This window comes from Oryzias latipes, chromosome 23 (genome assembly GCF_053564925.1).
Source record: "Oryzias latipes strain Hd-rR chromosome 23, Olatipes_Hd-rR_3.1".
Lineage (NCBI taxonomy): Eukaryota > Metazoa > Chordata > Actinopteri > Beloniformes > Adrianichthyidae > Oryzias > Oryzias latipes.
The window spans coordinates 17,592,147-17,609,656 of NC_136259.1; the positions used below are offsets into that span (position 1 = coordinate 17,592,147).

At 38.2% G+C, this 17,510-nt stretch overlaps 1 protein-coding gene across 3 annotated transcripts in view; it reads right to left on the reverse strand.

The window, feature by feature from the left end:
- Window positions 1-17,510, reverse strand: part of plxna4 (plexin A4) — a 259,710-nt gene that overhangs the window by 195,503 nt on the left and 46,697 nt on the right. For all 3 annotated transcript variants that reach the window (XM_078942272.1, XM_023952327.2, XM_023952326.2), the window contains one exon: window positions 8,567-9,920. In XM_078942272.1, the coding sequence (XP_078798398.1) occupies window positions 8,567-9,817 (1,251 nt within the window). In that variant the 5' untranslated portion in view covers window positions 9,818-9,920. The remainder of the gene's footprint in view (window positions 1-8,566; window positions 9,921-17,510) is intronic.

The window sequence follows — 17,510 nt, forward strand, 5'->3', positions numbered from 1 at the left end:
CGTGTAGAGCAGGGGTCGGGAACCTATGGCTCGCGAGCCATATATGGCTCTTTTGATGGTCACATGTGGCTCGCAGAGAAATCTTTAATTATACTTTTTTTTCATTAGTCCAGTCCTTCTCGGGCGCGATGCGATGCCAGAGGCGCGCTGTAGTAGCGGTGCTTGGAGAGAAAACTATCAGTTTACTATTATCTATTATTTCACAGAGTTTGAACCAGCCGGAAACCTGTGAATTGCCGTGCCTAAAACTGCGCGTTCCCGTCTCTGAGAATGAGCGCGCATTAGCGGGGACGGGATGTGTGAGGAAGAAAGCAGAGAGGGGGGGGGGGGGGGGGGGGGGGGCACGGCCAGCAGGTGAATCGCGCAGGGATTGTAAAAACGTAAAATCCGCTGCCCGTCACTCACTGCAGTGTGTGTGAGTGTGTTTGGCTCCATGTCTGCATGTGAGCAGTCTTTGTCACATCTACAGAACATTCAGACCAACGATCACGTTTAAAGTCTCAACGCCTGCATGAAGCAGAAACTCACCACATAACCAGACTAGACCATCAGCAAAACTACTATGAGAAATACTCATCATTTATTAGCAACAGGATAACAATGTTATTCAAAATAATCCACAGACTTATTGTACTTTAAAAATATTGAAATTACATCAAATGCACACATTTATTTGTATATTTAGTTTTAAACATATTGTCGCGGACAGAGTTTAATTGGGTGGCTGTTGGGCCGCGTTAAAAGTTCTGGAGTTCACTAAACGCATCATGCAGAGATCTGATTGGCTCTCAGTTCTGTCACTCAGCCTGTTGTTAGGTAGTTTGGACCAATGGGGTTCAGCTATGGGCCAAATAAGGGAAATGGGAGGGGCTGGAGCGGGAGCAGGGGAATATAAAGTTGGGAGAAGCGCTCTCGTCTCGGCGGGAGAGATTCAGGAGTTGCTGAATTAATTGTACGGCGTTTGTTGCGGTCTATAGTAACCAGAATAAAGAACTTTAAAAGAGGTTAAGTCTCCGTGCCTCAGTTGGGAAAGGGACACAACATTATTGTATGGCTCTTTTGAAATTAGATTTAAAAATATGTGGCGTTTATGGCTCTCTCGGCCAAAAAGGTTCCCGACCCCTGGTGTAGAGGGTTAGCTCAAATATTAACTCAGGTCTTAAAGAGGTTAAAGAGAACATTTTCGCAAGAAATCCCTGAATCTTAATTTTTTTTCTACATGGTGACAGTAATGTTTTTACAATTCTAAATATTTTGTTCAGCTTTATACAAATAAAGGTCCTTCAACACAAAGAAAGCAGACTTGATGCAGCTTCTCTAGCTTAGCTTTTTCTTTTACCTGTAAATACCAATTATTTGGCCCAAAATATTAAGTCTTTTAGCACAGTTTTATGCTAATATTACAATTACAGACTGTGAGACTTACTATGTGAAGAATTACTAAATGGCCAGCATGCCAGTTCCCCACTGAGGTCTTGATTTCAAACTGCTGGGGTGTTTTTTTTTTGCACAATTTTTAAAGCTCAAATTGTTCCAGTCAGTAAAATGAATATTTCATTTACATAAATGTTTCACTATATTATTATTACTTTTTTGTGAGTGAACAAGTCAAAGCGTTCTTAATGGCAGATTTAGAACAATTTAAAATTTAAGAATACAAACTTCTTCAATAATGTGATCGATTCCTATTAAAGCAACACGGGTTCTGCTTTTGGATGTTGATTTGAGGTTTTCTAACTTATCCCCATGTTATTTTTTTAATTGACCAGTGATAGCTTTTCTACAATTTACATGGTTCACTTTTTTTTTTTTTTTTTTTGGTGTGCATTTTGATGGATTGAAGGCTCTTCACCTATCAAATGATATAAAGAAAGGTTCAGATTTCCAATTAGTCTCAACAAGACAAAGCAGACGTAGACAATGGACACAGCATTACGCCGGGCTGGGCAGATTTGTTCAGAACCATGCATTTTTCTCTCAAAAGTGGGACTTGTACTCTGAAGCGCTTTATTTATGGTATTTTCTACTTTCTTATGCATTTCATTGGCTCCTGCAACTTATACTCCAGAAAATATGGGTATAGAAATGTTTGCCTTTTTCTGCTCTATGGAAGAAAACATTACACTGCCATGATCCCAATCTCAAGTTTATGCTGAACTATATAGAGTACAAGAAAATAACAAACAATTAAAGTTACTACCTTCAGTCTGTCTTGAAAAGCACAGGTCAACCCAAGCTGTGCATGTCAAGAAAGCTGGAGACACTTGTTTAATCACAGAATAATGATATTGTGATGGATTTTGACCTTTAGCAAGTGGTATCATATATGGAGATTTAATTAGCGAGCCAGCCAGCAAGCAGGGTAGCGGATATATAGATGGAGAGGAGTGATGTGAGGAGGGAGGGGTGAGAGAGAAGACTGAACATTCTTAATGAATCTGCTAGCCTTTCCCTTCCTGAGGATGTGGCCTAGACTGACTCATCAGCAACAGTCACAGTCAGTCACTGATGAAGAACCCCTATCAGGAAGAGGAGGGATCAAAATGACCAGCAGAGCAAACAGCATTATTTAAAGGCCAGACAGAAAAAAAAACCCACAAGGCACAAAAGAAAAAAGAAGCAACATCAATAACATAAAAAGTGAGCATGTGGTATAATAGAATGTAAATGTAACACTTCTTTTCAAGTGAAGGATGAAAGAGGGTGCATGTGTTAGAGGATTGAGAGGAAGATCAAGAAAAAGACAAAGAAACAGCAGTGGCCAAATAGATTTGAGTATGTGAAGAGGGTGGTACAAAACAGATGTGAAAGAATAGAGCGCAGCATGTTAGTCAATGACACACAACTGATGATCATTAACAAAAAAGATGAGTTGATGGCCAAGAGGAACGGGGGATGTGTGGACGTTTTCTTTTGGGAAGGAGGAAGGCGAGTCTTCCAACAAAAAGTTCAACTTTATAAATAAGGGAGACGGGTACACAGACTCGATGGAGATTATGGCAGAAGCCATCTTTCTAACATTGTGAAAAAAGAAGCAAAAGCAGCTAAAGAAAAGAGGATACAGCCAATGAATCAAGGATGAGACAGAAAAGAGTGCAGCAATGAAATTTACTGCAATCCTGTTGTTCTGTTTTTTCTGCTGACACAGTGAACAGAGGGAACAGGCAGCTTTTTTTATAGGTCACATGCCACTTCTCAATGATCTATGGACGCAAGGCCTTTTCTGACTTATACTGTTGAGTACGCATTATGTGGCTCAGCCAAGCATGGCCATTTGGGGGGGATAGAGGAAGCACTCCCCCTTAACGCTCTTTTATTTCTATCCATCCTCTCACCCACTCTGCAGTATATTCCCTTTTTTCTCTTCTGCTTCATCCTGTTTGAATCTTTTCTGCTATGACTGAAAGCCTCTTAAAGATTTGTGTAAAGCATGAAAGGTCTGCGGGGATCAAGTGTTTTTATACTGTTCTAACAAAGCTGGCGTCCTTGAACATACTTCTATGATGATGCCATATAATCATGGACATGTTTAGAATTAAAAATTAAAGATTTGAGTTGTACCTCTTTTGTAAAGGTACATAATTTAAAATTGTTTCATCATTAACTTAAAAATCAACCTGTTTTAAGGAGTTTTTTTGTCAAACTGGTGTATCATACGGCCCGGTTTCTGTTGTTTTCTCATGTGCAGCACTTCAAAAGAGCATTGGTTAAATTATAATGGATGGGTTGCATAAAGATATGCAAACACTATATGCCTTATAGTATATGTTGTCTGACCTGTTTATACATTTATTTCAACCAAACCGATCAGGAAAAGAATTGGTTAAATCAGGCACGCTCTTCTGCGACGTAATTCGCCTGCTGTGTCAAAATAGAAAATAAATGTTTTCGATTAGTTCAACCCTTTATGCTTATTCGATTTCAAAAGAAACATTAAATTATAATATAGAACAAAGTCCTCTCTCTACACCAATGCTCCACTCCCTTATAAACAGAACACCCTTCTGCAAACACAGAAAAGTTCAAAAAGGCTTCCAAACATTTTCCCCAACTCTACAAATTCGCTATGAGAATAGATGAAACCAACATTTGTACGTTTGGAGAGTAAATGTTATTTCAGTCAGTGGTTATAAATGTCTTGTATAACAATCATGAATCAAAACTTCATCCCAAATAACTTTCTGTTGACTTGTTGGACAAACAATCATCATCCAATCAGTGATGTCCCATTATACCTACCTTTTCTGGTTTCTTCTTTTGCTTTGTTTTTTAACATTGCAATTTTAGGAATTACTTTAGTCATCCTAATTTTTGTTTCTTGTTTTATGGAAACCTAAAAAGGTATGAATGTGGACTTTAAAGACACATTTGGGAAAAAAACTAAAATGTCAAAAGTCAAACATCCTCATCCAATCAGCGTTGTCCCATAAGACTTGCCTTTTTCTGCTTCTTATCGCGTTTCATCTTTTTCAAAGTTTCTTTTTAATTTTGTTTCTGTTATTTGGAATTGTGTTTTGGTTTCATGAATTTTGTTTTGATTTCTAAAATATATATACATATATATATATATTTTTTGCTTTTTTAATTGTCATTGGCATTTTTAATATGTTTTCACATCGAGTGATTTGTTGTTGTGATTTGCACTTCAGGGCCACTGTAAAACTGTCCACCACTGTGTGTGCTCATCTTTGACAAGCCAAAGTGTGCTAATGAGCTGGAAGATTGTTCATTTTTGTGCAACTGGGGTAAAGAGGAAAATATGAAACCAATAAAAAGACTCAAGGGAGGGGAAAAGGACAAACCTAGAAAAGTAGAGTGTGGTGGAACAGATACAAAGACACGGAGCAATAACAGAAAAAAAAGGCACATGTTCGTATAAGGCGGCTTCTCATCTTGGCTTCTTCAGGCAGTAACAAACCTATAACATGAAGTGTGCCATTCAGAAATAGAAGGACTGTTTTTTTTGTTTTGTTTTTTGTTGTTTAACCATTTTAGCCTAGTTTTAAGACAGTCCACATTCTAGCTTTTAGGAACATAATTGATTATAAAACATATTAACAAAGGCTGCCTTCACACTGCAGGGTTGCTCAATCCCGATTTTTGAAAAAAATCAAATTTTTTGGCAAGGCCGTTCACATTTCTAATTAAATGAGAACTCTTGTGATCTCCTGTGTGAACGTGAAATAACCCAGAAGTGACCCGCATATGCAGAAGACGACTCAACGGTGAACAACGACGTCACTCGTTGTTTGCGGAAGTAGCTAACGTTGACAATGGATGTCAACAACAGTGTTGTCAACAGCGGAGCTCTTTTTGCATTATTACATTTATTTTCACAAAGGAGCCAGCACAATTACAATCTTCTCATTTTAAGAAGGATTTGGAGCCGGGATCGTCTGTACCCACTGTTGTGGAATGGTTATGTGAATGTGCTGGAGCCGCACGTGTGTGTAAGAGAGAGTAGAGAGTGTGTGCAGCGCAGTAGGGAAAACTGCGCTCTCTCCTCTTTGAGGGGCAGTGAGAGGCGCGCATTCATGTTGTGTGTTATGGAGGAAGGAGAACGATAATAAAAGAAAGTTCCCCCCAGAAGAACTGCAATTGACTCTTTATTAACCCGCTCTGGAGAATCTGAGGGTCCTAATGGGGAAGTGAACCCCGAAGGAGGAGACGCCTACTGTCACCCGCGCTTTTGACCACGGTTGGAAAGGGAGGAAAAAAGTCATCGCGGGAAATGTTCAACACCACTTAGCTGGAAATCCTTTCAAAAACTGCCCAGTTGCAATAAGAGCCCTTGAGTTTGGCCTGAATAGAGCTGTCACCCCACATATTAATCCAATCGGAGACATTGCTTCCCTTCCACTGACTGGTCTCAGCAGCATCGTCCGCCATGGTTAATGTTTATGTTCTCGTTCTCGCCTACTGCAACGCAGAATTATGACGTTTGTAGCGCATCGATGACGTACGGGTCGGATAAATGTGGCCTGGCCGTTCAGACGGTGGTCGCATTTCAAAAGATCGGATACGTATCAGATACAGGACCACATACCCAAGTGGCCTGGGTCGTATTTGAAAAGATCGGATCTGTGTGGTTCAGACTGTCATGAAAAGATCTGATACAGGTCGCATAGGGACAAAAAAATCGGAATTGGGTCGTTTCAGCCTGCAGTGTGAACGTGGCCTAAATGTGCAGTTTTTTATAAAATAATTAAAACTGAATACTTGACTTATTAATACACAAATATTTTTGCGTTGAAGTTATATAAAAAACATAAATAAAAAAAGTAAAACCTTGTCAAATGATTCATCTGCAGTAACTATAGTTACAAGTATTATCGAACCTACTTGAATGTATATGAGAAGTCATTTATCTCCTGCAGAGTTCAGCGTCACCTCTTCAGCAGGGTCTAATTTATGCACTGGCGGTGGCACATGCTGAAATGGCATCATTCCTCAGCACTAACCTCAGCATGCTCCCTCACACTTCCTCTCCCTGCTGACAGCTACACCCAAGGCGTGATTTATCAAGGCCCTCAAGTGGCAAACAATGGAGTCCTGGCACGGGTGCTGTGCCAAAGAGGGATTCATAGATAAATGCTGTGATTCCAGATCCAAACACAACTGAGGTCAATTTCATTATGTCTCACATAGGGAGACCAGGTGTCCCTCTTTGTGGGAGACTGCACACTATCCCTTGTCCATTGTCACACAAATTGAGACATCCATTTCAATCTTAATTGTCTCCATTTTTTTTGATGTAAATGCTTCTATAAAGAAGTTGCTTTTGGCTCCTGTCCAACGCCTGGGAATAGAGCTGAGAAGGCGTTCACCACAGGAACTGTGTTTAATGTCCGTCAACCTGCACACATGCGGGTCAAAAGCATTTTAACCTCACACCACCACTGCTGCCTATCTACATGCTGCTGGGAAAAGTGGAGGACACTATACAAGTGCAGTTTAAATAGTGCTGTGCTGAAATTTAAAAAAAGAGTATCACAAAAATGAAGCATAACTTTACAAGTTCTTTGGAATTTGAAGCAAATCTTTTTTTTTTTTTTGAAACAAAAAGTAATAAAAGTGGAGCAAGCTTTTTGGAAGCTCTATTTAACATAAGATCTGCTGAAGCTTGCTGGAATGGTAGAAAAATGATTGCTATTTAAAGAAGATGTGAATTACCAACAAAATGCACTGATTCCATTCAAAATTAGGCAAGCCAGAATTGCACATTTAACTGAGAAACTCTGATATATAATTAAAAAAAAAAACATTCAAGTCTAGTAAAAGTGCATGGCTTTTTAAAAATGTACATCTATTTAAATTGCATTGTCTTTACCACTCCATTAAAATCTACAAACTCAATTTATGGAGATTTCTTTCTAATTTTCTTGGAGCCCTTAGTTTAAAATCTGTGGACTGGCTCAGTTTTCTGCTTGTTATCAAGCTCATTTGTAAGCCACTTTGTATTAAATCATTTGCCAAAGCCTTAAATGTAAATTTGTCATCAGTCGCTGCACATAAATGCCTAATTTTGACACTAGACTTAACTCGTAACCTGCTGTTATTAAAGGAGTATGGACATGATGTTTAAAGATGGTCAAATCCCAGAGGTAGTGATAAGTTTAGCATTTAAATGTTCTGGGGTACATGTATGTAAGAAACATCCCATCAAAGCAAAAGAATAAAGAAAATCTCCGCCTTTGAGCTGCAGTAACACTTTTGACAAATCTATACATTGAAAATGAGACAGCGTAGCTTTGTCTAACCCATTATCTAACCTCTCTAAATGCAAATTTGGCCAGATAGCATTTTTTAAAGATAAGCAGACAATGTAGGGAAAGACAGTGACACTTCATGATCAAGGTAATTTGCTTATTCCTGAGCTTCACACATTTTATTAATAATGTAGTACAAGATGAGAAATAATTCCTGAAATCACTTTGTTTGCGCGGGTGTGGTATTAACATGTATCTAATTTAGCCTTATTTTTATATGCGTAAAGTGAAAAATCTAATAAAATGAATCAGTGAATTTGTAATGTTGTTATAGAAAATGGAATTATGGTAATTTTAGTTAAGCATTTTGCTGCATTGTTTAAAGGCTGAGGAGATTAAAAGAGGCAATGGATGGTGTTAACATCTCAACATAATGGGATGGAGCATGAACCCATCGCAGCACACAGTGGGGGTGAGTCCCCCCTTCATCCACTCGAGTTCATTACAGCCAAGTTCATTACAGGGGTGGGTCAAAACAGGTCATCACCTGTGATAATAGCCAATTTTAAAACTATACAAAATGGAGAGAGAAAAAAGCAGTGATTTGTTTTTCTTTTTATTAAAATTTCAACAAATGTCTGTATAAAATTGTCTAAGCTCAATATGATTGATTTATTTTTTATTTTTGCAGAGAGCAGTTATATAATAGAATGTGTGTCACCTGGAGTGTCTTTCAAGTATATATTATCTTCATGTGGATTGTTAAGACATTTCTATAACGCTTGCTTTGAACTGCCCTTCTCCTGTCCATGAACTGGCAAAACTTACAAAGTCACTCTCGCTGTGGTGGTACTCACCGCACTGCTGCAGGGAATGTCTTTGACTTTCAGCCAGGCCAAGTCCAGTGTGCCCTCACCCTTATAGCAAGACTGAAGCCTTTCCTTGATTTTCTCATTGATCTTTCGGAGAGAGAAAACACAAAGCGCAGAGTCCTGGGAGGCCTGCCTTGGACGCCTCTTCTGGCCTTTTGAGAAAACGGCGAACAGCACATCATCATCCGGCGTCACATCTAATGACCGTGCCAGGATAGCACCAGCCTTTGATAGATAGGCTGCCTCCAGTAAGCGGTACTCCACATTGCCACTGATGCATCCGATAGGCACCTCAACATATGAGTTGAATGCAGTGTCTGCCTTGCAGAGACGGACTATTTTTGATGTGTAAACCTGTTCCCTACCAGCAGAGGAGGACCCAGTGGTAGGCCCACCTCCCATTTCAGGCTGCAGAGTTAGAAAGTATACAAAGTTGCCACTTGCAAAGCCATAAATGTAGTATATGTCAAAATCTGGGATGACGGTGAAAGTGTCCGAGGGGATCTTAATCATAGAGGCCACAAACTCATCGTGGAAGACGTACGCAAACATGCCATCCTCCTCTGAGTTTCTGGCTAACTTTCGACTTGAAATTGTGGGGAAATACTCTGGTTTCCCATCAACTGCTGTGGCTACAAACAGCATGTCTGGAGATGCATTACCATAAGAAACAATGACTCCAAACACAGAGCCGCTCTCATTTACACCAGAGAGGTAGTGCTCTTTCTTGTGGAAGGGCTCTCCTAGTTTGAAGAGGTCATCTAAGCGAAGCAGTTTGCAGATACCCTGATAGAGGCTGCCACAGGCCAGTAACCTGTTTTCTTTATAGTCCATCAAAAGCATCTTGTTTACATTGTTTGTGAGTGTAAGCGGCTCATTGCAGGGCTGGACAATGCGTGGTGGATAGCACTTGCGGTTGTCTTCCTCGGGACCAGTCACATGGAACACCTGGACATCCAAGCCAGGAGACAGTTTGTAGATGCGGTTGACAGCCCCTAAATAAACATTGCCATTGCGATAGTCCACAGCAAGATGGTTAAATGTCCACTCGGGGTTCTCAGCATGAAATGATGCATACTCCTCCTCCTCCTCCTGGAGGACTGCAGTGATCACTTGTGAGCTGGCACTCTGTGCCTGCGGAGCCTGCACTACTGTTTGTGATGTCACAGGAAGCACCAAACTAAACAGGAAGCAGCATACAGAAAAAGAGGTCCTTATCCTTGTGAGGGATGACATGACTGTGCTGATGGTTGGATTAGTGAGAAGAAGGGCAGAGGCACAGTCCAGTACCGGTGACAGTCAGGATCAAGCTTCTCTTGCAATGAAGAGCATCATGTACCTGAAAGAAAGAGAGAATTCATTTATTTAAATATCACAAGAAAATTACTGTGTTCAGCCTAACTCTCACAGGTACTGACAGTTGTACATCAAGATGAAAAAAAAGAAAAATTAAGTTAACCCTGTTCTAATTTTATCTAGCACAAATGAGAAGGAACAACTTAATGAGATACACAGGTGAGAAGGCCACACGTCTGAGACTCCAGAGCTATCTAATTTTAGGGGGGAAAAATAGGCTGCATGAGGACAAAATAAATGGAGAAAAAGAAATTAGGCTGTGGTAAAGTATCACAAATCAGTAAGATCATTTATTGAAAGGCAGGACAGAAGAGGAGGAGTAATGTCTCAGAGGAGTTGATCAGCATGGCACTGCAGCATCATCCTGCATGGCCCTCTGCTTCTCTCCATCTCTCTTTGCCTTTCTGCTTCAGCCTATATCCACTTAATTGATTCTCCCCTTGGAGTAGCAATTTGCATGCTTTGGTGATTTTTCCCTCGTCTCCCAATAGGGCAGCTTACCTGCTGACACTGCTAGTACATAGAAAAGAACTGGATTTCTCTTTTAAACATACCGACACACACACATCCATACACAAAAAGGTAGGAGGTTCATGAGCCAAAGAGGAACAATTAGGGAAGAAATGCTTGTGTTTGCAGAAATAAGCTTTCCTGCTGTCCTTGGGTCATTTGCTCAGACTCAATATTTCATGCATTCTTGGCCAATGCAACAAGAAATAGGGCTATTAATAAAAATCTGCTTGTGTAAATCTATATATTCAAAGCATTCAGAGGATCAAAAAGACAACAATGTTGGACCAAAATGCATGTAACTAAAAAAGGAACGACCTTGGGAGAATTTCAGGCATGCAGCTCAGCAGTGCGTTGTTTACACCTCCCAGTGGACGGTTCAGCCAATTAACTCACCTGTTCCGTGACCAACTTAAAGAACCAGGTGTGTGCTCTACGCCTTTGGTAATTCATTTGCACGAGCGCTGCGTTTACTGCCCCACCCTCCTCCCCGGCTTCCACCTGTGATCTCAGCTGGGGTTAGTTTTTATACCCGAAGTTTTCAATGAAGACCTTGTTTTATTGTTTCTGAATGGAGCTGTATGCCAAACTATAAAATTATGCCAAACTAAAAAAATATGGAAAATACAGATTTTCTACTGTATGAGTTGTCTGACTGAAATGTAATTTTTTTAATTTTGTAGTGTGCTATTCGATAAAAAAGCACAAGTTTTCCCAAGATTGAAAAAACAAAGTCTCAGTTGATTTATAACATTTTGCATAAATTATTTGGCTTACAAAATAAAGAAAAAAATATATTTACTGTGGGCACTAGAACACGTGATATCTTGAAACCACACATCAAATCTGAGACTCTCGTTTAAAGATTTACAAGGTGTTGAAGTGTGCAATGCAACCTCACAGCAATCTGTCCCATCTCTCTTAAATCTTCTGCAGACACAGAGGAAGTGCAGTCTCTCAAAACATGATAAACAGCAGATGATGACAGGGAGAGAAACTGAAGCTGATTTAGGGGGCATGAATATGGGTTTGTGTGCAAAGAGCATTAATTATCACAGCTTTGACATGGGTACAAGATGACAGGGTGTGAAAAAGAAGATCAAGACTGAGAGAAATATGAAATAAACCCTACAAGAAACATCCACTTAGGCAATGACATGTGCAGCACAGAAAAAAACTAATAATTGAATTGCTTTAGAGACCCACAGCAATGAATATTGTGTTTTAATATGTTCTTGCGGCATTTTTCCCATGAAAAATGTGAATCAGGAGCAGACAAATAAAATGCTGTTGGAAAAAGCTTGTAGCAGTGACGTAGGTGCTACATTCAATGGGCCACAATCTCCCTACTCCACTCCATTCTGATGCATCCACTTGCATACAAATAAATCTATCTTTGTTTTCCTCGTCTGAGCTGGCATCCGGCTCGAAACTGTATGGCTGGATAGTTCCAATATTGCTCGCCATTTCTGTTACACCGCTAATGTTAGGTCAGGGCTGTAAGCCAGTGGAAGAGGATGTAACAGATAGATGTCGGGAAGCAGGGTCGGGTTTACTTCACGCCAACGGTCCCGCCCACAACTCACAGGTGAATTTCTAATGAATGTTTTGAAACTACAATATTTTTTTTGTCTAAAAACGGCATAATCAAAAATAAAAGACCACTGTGATCGCTTTTACAATACATCAATAGATGATTGGAGTGGGAATTTAACAACATAAAGGATTTATGTAAAACCTAATAATTTGTTTTAAATATTTTAAAAAACAAAAACATCTGTAAGAGCCCTAAAAATAGCATTGGGGCTATGGGAAGTCATAATTGTGCATTCAACTAAACCCAACAAATAAACAATACAAAAATTAAGTTTAAACAGGAGACCAAGTGGGGGCCCCTGGTACTACTACTGTAGGGATGACGGTGCAGGTAACCAATTTTTCTACTCTAGAATTAAAAATAGAGCCACATGTTTGGATCACTTTTGGAATACAGCTCCCACCTTTCATTTACTTAGCTGCAAGGACAGCCATAACAAAGTGTGCCTCTGGAGCTCCCGGGTAGCCTAATTCATCAGATATAAATATGTGAGAAAGACACAGAGGAAAGAGAGAAAACAAAAGAAGACTAAAGAGGGAATAAAGTGTGAGAAATGGTGACAAACAGAGGGAGAAGCTGTTATTTCACCTGCACATCCACCTATTCTCATGAGGATGAACAAATCCAAATTTAGACACACTGTATTTCCCTGGGAGAAAATGGAAGAGAAAAGCTCCCATCGGATTCCCCACTAAGAATAAGTTGGAATTTTGCAAGAGTAACAATTTTAGAAAGGGCCTTCCCTTCAACTCTTTCAATTTTTCAACCTGGAGCCTTTAAAAGCCTGCACAAATGGCACTGTTTGCGTGACTCGTGCAGCAATATGAACAAGATTTACACACAAAATCACAAAAAGCAAATGCTAAACCCCCAATTTATTCTAGCGGATATGTACTATTTATCCTGCATACTGCCTTCTTAACTGTTAATTGAAGTCTGCACCATTGTTAATACAAACAATGAAAACGTAATTGTTGATTCTTTCAAGTTTGCTTTTTGTGCCTGAAATGCATTAAGTAGCCAAAAAACAAAACAATATTCAAAGACTTTTTATCAAAAAAATAATTACCACTGAAGTTCATCTCCAAGTTTAAAAAGAACTATGTTTTTTTTCATAAAAATAAACCTTAAAGCAGAAAAGAAGAGATAACTAAAACTTACAGATTAGTAGAAAAAAAACAAGAACAAGGTAGCTAAGTTCTCAAACACTAGGCCAAATAGAAACAATATTTAAAAGACTGGTTTAGTAATGAGCATTATTATGTTGCAAATCTAAATTTGAAGACAAGAATTTTAGACAAACTGAAATGTTTTTCATAAAATTGGAAATACAAATTTATTCATGACATTAAAATACACGCTTTAATTCAAGATTCAAGATCAACTTTTTTAATCCCCGAAGGGAAATTTCGTTGTAGTAGCAGCAGACACAAAATATACAGGGAAGAAAAGAGGAAGAGATTGAATAAAATAATAATAAAATAACTATACAGTAGAAAAAACTCTAGAACTCTCAAAAAAATCTTACGTACATTCAAGTCTGCCAGATGAATTGTAAAGTCTAATGGCTGATGGCAGGAATGACTTCCTGTATCGTTCTCTGGCACAGCGGGGGTGTATAAGTCTGCCGCTGAAACTGCTTCTCAGATTGTCCACATCCCCAAAGAGGGGGTGGGAGGGATTGTCCATGATGGTCCCCAGTTTAGCCAGTAGTCTGTCCCCCACTACCTCCTCCAGATTGACAAGCTTGGAGCCAATAACAGACCCTGCTTTTCTAATGAGTTTATTCAGTCTGTTGGCGTCCTTGGTTTTGATGGAGAATGGAGAATCTTCTGTATTTTCTAAACTTAAGAAAATATTAGGTAATGCAATAAACTAAGACATAAATCAGCTGTTAAAAACTTTTCAGTTTGAAAAAAACTGACAAGCCCTAAGAGTCAAAAGATTGAGAGCAGATATGAAATACATTTTTCTGTCAGAGGTTAGGAGAGGTGAGTAAACCATGTATTCTTATAGAAAGAAAAAAATGATTAAATAATTCAGGCACAGAAATGGATGAATAATAATGAATGACAATGAAGTGAACTACGTCTTTTAAAATTATAGTAAAGTAGGATAGAAGGTCAATAGGTCAGTGAAGTTTCAGTACAGAAAGAGAGATGAGAAGGGCTACCATAAGGTTAATAGCTCTTCTGTCAATTTATTTGAAACTGGTTGCTAATACCAAGGACTTCTGAAAGTATAAATGAATGGAGGCTTGGCATATTCCACAAGAGAGCTCATTATTGGTTAAAAAAGATAAAAACATTTCAAATTCTCTGCTTCAAAGAGCCGCTAAATTGAAATGTTAAAACAAGTTAACCAAAATACTTGATTTTTTTTTTTTTTTTAAATACATGTTAACCTAAAAAAAAGACTCCCAGTGGCATTTACAGTATTTCCACATAGAAAAATTCTTCTCTATGTTTATGCTGAGCAACAGGAGTTCATTAGAAATTCGCCTTTTAGTTATAGGCGTGACATTAATAAGCCTGTCAACACTTCCCATCACCCATCTGTTTATGTACTCTCCTGCTAGCTTACAGCCCCTCACAACCCCAACCTAACATTAGCGGTCCAACAAAAATGGCGATCAGTGTTGGAGCTATCCAGTCATACAGTTTTGAGCCAGATGCATTTTTTCGTCTGCTCCTGATTCACAAGGATTTGAACAAAGAAATACCTAGAAATGCAATTCTAAGCCTCATTTTCTTTATACATGTTCTCCATCATGAGAAAAAAACAAAAGAACATAATAAAAACACTATTTTAATTCAAGTGATCACTTAAGACAGATATCCTATGGGTAATTTTTCTATACCTCATAATAACATGAACTAATATAACAACAGTGGTAAAAATTAAGTTGCAGTATCATTTAAAAGTCATTAATGGGTTAAGATTAAGGGAAAAGTTATAACCAACACACAAGGCAAAGGAAAATGAAAAGTGAACGACAGATGCATGTCCCAGATCTGTGGATGCACCTATTGAAGTGCCCCCCCCTTTCCACAAGTCCACCCTCCCTGGATGTACAGCTCCATGCTGAGCTTTACCACTGATCACAGGACGCACTGTGCATGACAGTCACACTGAACTGCAGAAAAACTGTCCCTGCCAACATCAAGCATCATCACAAATGTATGCATGCACAAACACATAACCTACAGAAAATTAAAAGGGAAATGCATACATTAGCTTTTATCGCACTGACATAAACATCCCAGCTAATAACAATAGATAGCAGTGCCCTATCATTTCTCATATACTACAGATTTAAATGGTTGACAAGATTATTCAGATTTATAAATAAGCGGGAATAGTCATCCTGTGATCAGCTTACTTGGTTCTTAAGGAAAAAGCTTTGAATTTTCTCTTTAGTTTTTAAAAAAATGACAGCTAGCAGTTGCTTTCATCAGTAAAAAATGGCAGCACTATCATGAACAGTTACAGATGTAAAAGACTAATATCCTTTAGTAACCACCATTTTTTATGATTAAAAAGTGAGCAAGTTGAGCATGCCGACAGCAAACTCCTGCTGATACACAAACAGATGGCAAGACCATTTCCTTCAGGAAAACATTTCTCTCAGAAGATAGTGAGGGAAAAAAGGAGGACACAGAGGATAGGAGGCGGGGTGTCCTTGGTGTTTACATCAAGACGTGGATTAGCAGCATGGATTACTGTCACAAGATACCCTGTCAAGATCAAGGTTAGAAGGTTTAATCCGCCACAGAGCTGTTGATATTACAGTGAAAGTCTTCCGATTTTGCTGTCAACTGAGTACAAGTAATGTTTATAAAATAACAGGCTGGAACACTGATACCATGACTACACAACATGCAGAAATTGACCATTTTTTATAGCCATCAGTGCTTAAAAAATATAATATATATATATATACATATATAACAATAGCTCCTCAGTAAATAACAGCTATGCATTAGGATAACAAGATTTTTAGACAGCATAGTAACCTTTTCAACAGAGATACAAATACAAATGCGATTTGACTAATAAAAACATGAATTCATGATGCTAAAAATTATATAGTCTGCACACACTCCAACCAGAAAAAAATAAAACCAAAATAACAACAAGAAATATGAACTCTGACAAAATGCCGTGTGAAATGAAATCAAGTATAGTAAATCACTAATCAAGTTCAAGTCTGAACCAGACAAATTCTTCTCTAAAGCTTAATCTTTCTTGCCAGATGGCTGCACGTTTTTTAAACCCAGAGTGAGTAAACATTAGGAGAAAAAAATCCAACTGGGGAACTTCTCTTGATTTAGAAAAATATTGATATTTACTCTTTCTATTTGGCATAGCTCTTTTTTTTACATGATTTAATTTATCTGAAATTCTTTTCAGTAGTAAAGTTTTTCAACACTGAAAGACGAATCGTTTTTGGCTCCGCTCTGGGGGCTGTGGCTTCACTGATGCAGCAGGTGACTGATGGAGTGTTATCAGCAGATCAGTTGCCTCTAAAGTCATTAGGACTTTTGAAATATTGCCATCTGCGCCTCACTTTGAGTGGGATATTTTACAATCACTAAAAGAGGCATTTTTTTCCTTGGTTTAGCACAGAACGATGACTCTAGAAGGGCACTTTGAGAGGCAATGTTAACCTTCCATGTGCTTAAATTCAAAGATCCACAAACAAGTATTGCTAATAGTTAAACAAAATGTCTTAAAGATCCACTCCAATAAAAACTGTTGCTTTGGTCTAATTAACATGTTCTTGTGGCGTTAATATATATATATGGGGGACATATAAAGAAAATTAAGCTAAAATTACATTCATATATATATATATATATATATATATATATATATATATATATATATATATATATATATATATATATATATATATATATATATATATATATATATATATATATATATATATATATATATACACCCACACATATATATATATAAATATATATTTATATACTTTTTTTTCTTGCTTGCTGATTTTTAAATTTGGAAAATGTCTTATGTGAAGCACTGTGAGCGAGTTTTGTCCGAAAAACTCTTCTATAAATGAAGTTTGATTTGTGTGCGGCTGTCAGATAGCAGGAGAGCAAATAAATGGATGCCGGGAAGCAGGGTTGTGCTTACTCCACACATATGGTCCCGCCCACCCAAACCTCAAAGGCAAATTTTTAATGGCCTTGGGTACTACAGAAACTATGTCCTAGAAAACTACAGGTTTTCTTGATTTTTGCCTAAAAACTGGATAATCATAATAAAAAGACCACTGGGAATTTTTTAAATATCACAAAAGATGATCAGAGTGGGTGTTTAAAGTTCAACATATAAAGGAATTATATAAAGTTACAATTATTTAATATACTAGAGACTTAAACCAAATGACTGTGCAAGTATTGAATTTTTAGCTATATTATAACTGACAAA